Source organism: Elephantulus edwardii, unplaced genomic scaffold, assembly GCF_000299155.1.
Source record: "Elephantulus edwardii isolate Elephantulus edwardi_28Jun2011 unplaced genomic scaffold, EleEdw1.0 scaffold00014, whole genome shotgun sequence".
Taxonomy (NCBI): Eukaryota; Metazoa; Chordata; class Mammalia; order Macroscelidea; family Macroscelididae; genus Elephantulus; species Elephantulus edwardii.
This window is the reverse complement of record NW_006399764.1, coordinates 16,629,009-16,637,477: the sequence shown is the minus strand read 5'-3', so window position 1 is coordinate 16,637,477 and position 8,469 is coordinate 16,629,009. Positions and strand designations below refer to the sequence as shown.

Here is an 8,469-nt window from a genome sequence, read left to right as displayed (position 1 = left end):
TGCCAATTGGTCCAGTGGTGAGAATCTTTGTCTACTTGACATTGAGCCTCAATCCATATTGTAAACTGCAGTCTAATATAGTTCTTTTTAATATGTATTAATCAGATTTTTAAGTGATAAAACTTCTGTAAGTGTCTTTTAAGCACACATATATTCTGAAATGTTGAGGGGGAATTTTTTAACTTATATCTGCAAATGTCTTATTCACGTAAATTAACCCATGAAAGCATAGGCTAAGTTACTTGCTCCCTTCTGTGAGGTAGTATTTATTTCTTAGAGCTTTTATAAACTTCATCTTCTTTTCCAGGAACAAGATAATGCCGTGCAAAACATGCACAAGAAAGTGGAGCAGCTGGAGGGGGAACACATGGAGTGCTCTGACCTCCTGCGCCGGCAGACCAGCGAGCTGGAATTCAGCACTCAACGAGAAGAGCGTCTTAGAAAAGAATTTGAGGTGCATTTTCTCCATCTGTTTCATAAGAATGGGCATGTTGTTCTATCATGATTCAAGATTGTCAATAGCTTCACTCTGAAGCAAAAAGATAAAACTAATTTTGGGGACGTCAGTCAATGTTGAATGGGAAGGCTGGTGGCATAGTTCTGAGAGAGTTGAGTTGCTGACTTGAAGGCTGAGCCCTCTGGCAGTTCGAATCCCCCAGTGGGTCCTGGGCAGACAGATGAGCAGTCTCTCTGATGCTGTTTTAAGCCTTGGAAAACCTGCAGCAGGTCAGCTACAAGCTGATTACAGCCTGACAGCAATGAGTGGGTGGGTGTTAGGTTGAATATTTGACCTCTGGAAACCTTTAGATCTATGTATATTTTATGTATGTGTAAAATTTTGCTTTCTCCTAAAATGTGTGTGTTTTAAACAAGTAGTTCTCTTGGAATCCTTTGAGGGTCATTGCCTACATTAAAAGGTTCAGGAAGCCTCACAGGACAGTATGTGGTGGACAAAGGCCATAAGTGACAGAAATAATGTTGCATTTATTTTTGTTACTTGATTCATGCTTACTTTTTCATATGATTTTGTTGAGTACTTCCCAGGTAAAGTTTTAGATGCAAAAGGAGCATTAACTTAACATGAAAATTTGATTTTTATAAATGAATGATACTGATAATAACCTTAAACTTGAGAGATATCCAATTGTTAGCTTTTCCCCCCCTTTTACAAATGTCCTTGTAGGTAAATGCAATGTTTCAATTTATTCTGTCTCTCATTGCTCTTCAGTCAGAACTGACTTTAACTGACTGACTTTCAGTGGGTTTTCTGGGGTTCCCCGTCACAGAGGAGGAGATTGCCCATTTTTCTCCCAAGTGTTCATGAATTCTAACCACCGGAGGGACTGCTTTTGGGTTAGCCGTGCAGTTCCCTGTGGACACTGTGCACTGCATCAGACAGCCTGTATCAAGGCTCATTTATAGGCAATGACTTTATCTTACTTGGACCCACAATCTGCTCCCTTGGTTCTAGCAGTCAACTCAGGAGACATATTGCACTGGGCTGTCTGCAGTCAGGGACTTCTCTTAATTATTGAGGAGCATTAATGTTAGTGTTGAGGACTTAGCTGTGCCCAATTCAGGCCATGGTCTTTTCAATATTTTTACGTTTGTACATCTGAGAGCTGAACAATGAATAAGGATGACAGAAGAAGAATGGGTGCCTCTGAACTGTGATGTTGGAGAGGAGTTCTGAATGGATTGTCCAAAGAACAAACAGATAATGTCTTAGAGAAGGTGCAGCCAGAGTGCTACTTGGAGACAAAGATAATAGAGCTTTGTCTCACATACTTTGGGCACGTTGCTAGGAGAGGCTACTATTCCTTGGAGCAGGACATCATGTTGGGAAGGTGGAGGGATGGTGAAGGAGAGGGAGGCCTTCAGCCAGGTACATTGACACTGTGACTGCAGCAGTGGGTTCAAGTGTGTCTGAGATGGTGAGGATGGCACAGGTAGGACAGGGTTCACATCTGTTGTTCACATCCCTTGTTGGTTGCTTTGAGTTTTACTTGACTCGGTGACACCTAAGAACAATAACAAAAACATTAGGTAACCATGAAAGAAGAAGTGGTAACATGGGGATGGCCGAGACTGACTTCTACCTGCTTCATAAAGGGGATCTTTGCCCATGAGTAATATGCATGGCTGTGGTTGTTGCTAGTTGCCATCGAGTCAAGAATTACTCACAGCAACCCTAAGAACGAAAGATCTGAGCTCTGTTCTATCCTGTGCCATCCTCACACTTTCTGACACATGAGAGCCTATTGCAGCAGTCACCGTGTCAATCCACCTGGTTGAGGGTCTTTCTCTCCCTCAGCGACCCTCCACCCGTCCAACATCATGTCCTTCTCCAAGGAATAGCTCCTCCAAGAAACATGCCCAAAAGTATGTGAGGAGTGTGGCATCAGAATTGGAGGGAGACTCATCAATAACCTGCGTTATACCAATGACACACCTTGCTTACCGAAAGTGAGGAGTACTTGAAGCAGTTGTTGCAGAAGATCAAAGAATACAGCCTTCAGTATGGATTACATCTCAATGTCAAGAAAACAGTGATTCTTCCTACTGGACCAATAGGCAGTGTCCTGATGGATGGAGAGGAGATTGAAACTGTGAACAGCTTTATCTTACTTCGATCCGTAATTAAGACTCTTGGTACCAGCAATCAGGAAATAAGGGGATATATTGCACTGGGACAATCTGCAGTTAGGGATCTCTCCAAATTACAGAGGAGTAATGGTGTCAGTGTGCGAACTAAGGTGACAACTAAAAGATACTAGTTCTTCTGTTTTCTCTGGTCATTGTCCAGCTTACTGATGCCATAGCAAGTAATTGTAAATTAGCAGCTTAATAAATTTTGCATTATGGTTGAATGATTTTATCAGATGGTGACATAATGAATGAGCAGTAAAAGCACAACAGGCGTTTTACGTTAGTTAACTTTGCACTGTGCAGTTGTAACTACCAGTAATTCTAAATCTTGAAATGTAATTATCATTTTTTAAAAGATTATATTAAGATGAGATCATAATTATGAGGATAGTTGCTGAAGTTTTAATTTAATACAGCACATTCTTTTATATCTATAGTATGTAAAAGACCAAACAATTGATATAATAGACATTTAGCTTTGTAAATGCTTTAAATTTTAGGAAAGTTATTAACAGTTAAATTTAATGATAAGGTGGTTATGTCTCTGACCAATGAATAGGTGTGTATATAAAAGTTCAGATACATATATAAATGTATATACATGACTTTAAGAAATCGGATAAACTATAAGCTATTGTATAGTTTAATAATCTCCATATGAATCATAGTTTCCTAGAATAAAAAAAATAAAAAAGATACTACCCGATCCAATTTTATAAATGTGTTAGATACCACAGAACCAAGGGAAAAGTGAACTGGAAAAAGAAATATCCCTGGCTTTTATAAACCTCTGTACAAATAGACGAGTTTATTATCATGGGAAATAAGCTTAACTCAATACGGAAAGAGAAAAGAGAAGATGCAAACCTAATTCTGAGAGAAATGGAGAAACTCTTGAAGATTATTGTGGAGTGAGAATAGGCTTTGCAAATAAATTCTGAATTGCATCTGTCAGTCATAGTCTTTATTACAGTAATAGAAAAAACGGGAATGTAGCTTTTCCTCTGAATGTGTTCATGCAAGTGAATAAGGAAAAGAAAAATGTCTCTCCCCTCTTAAAACCAACGCCTATGAAGATGGCCTTTTACAGCTATAATGTGTTTGTAGAACACATTATTTAAACTCTTACTTGCCTTGGTTACTAATTATAAAGTAGATAATGATGAAATCAGTTTATACATGTCATTAAACATAATTTAAACGTAACATGTTCGTTTTGCATTTAAAAATTTAGAGTTCTTTATTACTCTAAATTTTAAAATCAATTACTCCAGATACTGTATTAAAGTTTTTGTTGCAAAAAATGGCAGAGATTTTTAAGCAAATCAGATTAGTTTGTAACTTGTTCAGAATTTGTGATATAAATTCTCTTCTTGAAATTCCCAATTTTATTAGCAGTGGTTTCTTTTATTATACTTGTAAACAAGAAAAGTCTTTTATTTTAAAATGATACTGTTTTTTACAAGCTGCAAAATGTCATTGTTCATTCCTTTCTGAATTAGAACAGCATGGCCTATGCCCTCCAGGTGAGTCTCCCTGTACCCAGGGTGTTTGTATCTGCTCGGGAGATGTGAATTCTGATTCTTACCATTCTCCGTGATTTCAGAATTACACAAAATTGCCCAATCTCATTCTGAAAATTGTGTCATTAACCACAGTCAAGATTCTTGCACACAGGGCAGTTAAGATTTAGGCCTTTGACTATTCTTTGTTTAGTTTTAGAAGAACAACTGTGGGCTTGTTTATATAAGAACATTTAGAGGATTCTAAAAACAAGAATGATTTGACCTTTAAAAAGAAAGTTAACAGTACAAAAAAAAAAGAAAGTAACAGTTCAGATAGCCCATTTGAAGAAGGAAAAAGATTGTGTACGCTCTTTCTGAATTGGTTGTGTTTTTGTTTTCCTCCATCTCCCGGCAAATGAATTGTACCCATATGTTTGTATAACTTGATGATTTTTAACAAAACTTTTGGAATGGGCTCATGGAAACTATAGGAGCGAATGAGGCGTGGGGACTGTTTGCATCTGTGTGTGTTTGGTTAATACTGCGGCACTGGAGTTGGAAGCACGTGCCCAGTGTTTTGATAAAATACCTGTGCTGAAGGATTGCATACAAGGTATCCTCTAGACTGCCTTCTTCAAAGACTGACAAATGGCTTTTCCTTAAATTGAGTAGATAATCTGTTTGGGTTTAATGTTACTTTGTGAGTTACTAGTTAAGTGCCTTTGGGTCACCTCTAATTTGAAGCAGCCTTGTGTACAACAGAGGAAAACGAACCGATCCAGTGTCATCCTCACAATCTCTGCTGTGTGTAAGGTAATTATTGCAGTCACTCTTATCAGTTCATCTTGTTAGAGGATCTTCTGCTCTCTTGCTGACCTTCAACTTGACCAAGCATGACATCCTTCCCCAGGAACTGGCCTCTTCTGATAACATGCACAGAAAAGATGAGATAAAGTCACGCCATCCTTCCTTCTCAGGGACACTTTGGCTTCTCTTCTCCCGAGCATATTGGTGTGTTCTCTTGGCCTCCATGGCATATGTTCAGTATTTTTCACTAACAGTGCAATTGTCTTTATTCTTTGTTCAGTATTCACATGCATATGCAGCACTTGGGGGCTTGGGTCCCCGTGCACCTTTCTTTTGGAGGTGACTTCCTTGTTGTTCAGCACTTGCAGGCGCTCCTTGGCTCCAGCTTTCTGTAATGCTGTGTGCCATTTGACTTCCTGACTGCGCTTCCAAGGCCGCTGATTGTGAAGCCAAGGGAAAGGAATCTTTTGTTTTTCTGAGATCTAGGTCATAAAAGAGAATATTTAATTTTTTTTTTGAGATGTAGGTCACACAATATTTGTGAGTTTTGGGTTATAAAAGATTTTTTTTTATCTGAGAAATGTAAAATAAAGAGGGTTAATACATGGTACTAAAATAAAAGTCTCTGGTGCAACCACTGTGGAAGGCGGTATGGCACTTTCTCAAAAAGTTGCAAATAGAGATACCATTTGACCCAGCAATTCCACTGCTGGGAATATACCCCACAGAGACCATAACTGACATCCAAGCAGATTTATGCACACCCATGTTTATCACGGCTTTGTTCACAATAGCAAGAAGTTGGAAACCACCTAAGTGCCCATCAACAAAGGAATGGATAGAGAAGCTGTGGTATATCCACACAATGGAATACTATGCTGCATTGAAAAACAAAGAAATCATGCAATATTATTCAAAATGGGTGACTTTGGAGGACATTATGCTGAGTGAAGTAGCTCAGTCACAGAAGGACAAATGCTGCATGGTGCCACCATTGTAAAACAGGACTGACCTTGGGGTTGGGGAGAGACTGAGAAAGATGGGACTGCATTGAAACAGATGAGGGAGAAAACTGTTGAAAAGGGATATGTGATTAGGTATTTATGTCATGACAGGAGTCTAGAGTGAAGGCTACATGGTGGAGTGGACCTGGGGGAGGGTTTGTAAAACAATGAAAGAATTTGTCTTTTACTTTTCCCAGAGGGTAGTGTACTAAGGGGAAGAGTTGGGAGGGGAGAAAAGTGCAACAATGAATGAATGGAAATCCAAAAAAAAAAAAAGTCTCTTGGTAGAGTATTATAGTGTAAAGGAGATATCAACTAGGGAATCAATGGAATATGTGGATGTCTTGTGGTACTTGAAGCTCTGTGATGTTCATCATGTTGGAGAACAGACACAGCAATGCCTAATACTGCTTTTAGACACAACACTGTATGTACTTAAGTTGATCTGTGGTATGTGTGTTTATGTTGGATTTTATAAAATCTTAAGCATATTTTTATAATCTTATAATCTCAAATTTGGTTTTGTTTTCTGCCCTTCCTTTGTGAATTATATTAGGACTGAATGCCAACGACACTGTATTTAAATGTACTCGTTCACTTTTAGGTAGTGTCATTGGAAAACACTTTTTTGGAAGAGCAAATAGATGTTCCTTTAGCTCCCTCTGCTGGATGTAAGAATTATTTCACCAGCCTACCAGTTTTAAAAAAAAATTATTACAAGGACTTTATTTCTGTTAATAAATCCCACTCTTGATATGATAGGATTTGTTTTAAGATTTGTATATTTTTTTGCTGTCTTTACTAATGAATTTATTTTAGTAATACAAACAATGTATAGGCTAGTCTTCTTTTGGACTTTTTTCCAAGATTAGGAGGTGTGGAAACAAAGATGTGAACTTTAGTTTCTTCTTTCGCCCTCTTTGCTTATATTACCTCTGCTCGCTCTAAGAATGCAGAAAGCCAGCTTTTAGAAAGGACCAGAGTTTCAAATCTGCTTCTCTCCCCTGCTTCATTCTGTTTAGTTACCTGCTGAGAAGTCATGTTTTCACGCCCCATACACTGACTGAGTCTACATTTTAGTGAGATTCCTGGGTGACCCTTATCATCAAGTGTATTCCTGGTGGTATATGACAAGGGATCTTGTTAAAATACAGGCTCTGTTTCACTCTATCTGGGGTGGAAATGCGGATTCCCAGCCAGAGCTTGCACCGGCTTGAATCCCTTGGAGGCCCTTGAAGTGAGTTTTTCTGGAGCTTGGTGGAGGTCTCTCTTACTTCTTTGACCTTGTCTTTGAATCTTGTACTCCAGGGTTTCTTATTTATTCATCGATTTTTAAAAATGAAAGTATATTTCACATACAATGAAATCCATAATTTTAACGTGTAGAATTCAGTGGCTTTTAGTATTTTTATAAGGTTTTTGATACTTCTAAAACCAAAACAAAATTTCTTGACATCGAGTTGAATTCCACTTCATAGTGACACTTCAGGACATTGTAGAGTTTCGTCGTATGGTTTGCAAGGCTGTAAATCGTTACAGAAGTCTGTCTGTCACATCTTTCACCAGCAGAGTTGCTGGTAGATTGGAACCCCTGACCAGCACTAGTCAGCGGTCAAATCCTTAGCCACATCGCCATCGAAGGCTCCTTGTACAACCATTGTAGTTGTCTAATTACAAAACCTTTTTTTTTTAATTTTTTAAATTTTTTTATTATTTTGTGTGCATGTACCGTCAAATCAGATCTGACTGGTACAGGAGGATATTATGCCTCCTTCTCCGGCAGAGCATCTGGTAGATTCGACCAAAACCTTTTTTTAATTACTGCAATAAGAATATCCCATTACCCTTAGCCCCTGGAAACTTCTAATCTACTTCTTGTTAGTATTTTGGCTCTTACATAAAAATGAAACCATGTGGGCCTTTTGGTCTGCCTCCTTTCAAGTACAGTGTTTTCAAGCTTTATCCTGTAAGTAAATACTGTATTTTGTGTTGTATAATACTGGTGGCCAGTGGCCTATTGGTAAGAAGTTGTGCTTCAATCCCAAAGACACACACAGTTCAAATCCACCAGTTGCTCTGCAGGAGAAGAATGGGCAGTCTCCTTCCATGCAAGTAACTGCCTCTGCAAACCTGCTGGAGGGTCAGCTGTGGGTCGGTTCTGACTTGATGGCACAGAACACCACTACCACAACATGGTATTCCTCAGTTTTATCTCTCTTCCAAGACTATAAACTCCTCAAATAGTATGAGGATACATCTGTGCAGTTTCTGATAAGATTAGCAGGTGTACGTGTACGTGTATGTACATATGAATATGAGCACATATAGATGAATATGTACATATTATTGAAATTTAAATTGAGTTACAAAAGTACTTAAGTCAATTCTCTGGCACTACCTACAAATTTGACTTCATATTCTACTTAACAATTTAAATAAAATGGAAATATATCTAGATGGTCTACTTCAGTTCGTATAAAAACAAAACTTGATTTAAAAAAAAA

At 38.3% G+C, this 8,469-nt stretch overlaps 1 protein-coding gene across 1 annotated transcript in view; it reads left to right on the top strand.

Moving 5' to 3' along the window:
* The window catches only part of CCDC171 (coiled-coil domain containing 171), a 313,076-nt gene that overhangs the window by 43,098 nt on the left and 261,509 nt on the right, over positions 1-8,469 (top strand). Inside the window, exon 6 of the mRNA XM_006881285.1 lies at positions 308-454. Coding sequence (XP_006881347.1) covers positions 308-454 — 147 coding nt within the window. The remainder of the gene's footprint in view (positions 1-307; positions 455-8,469) is intronic.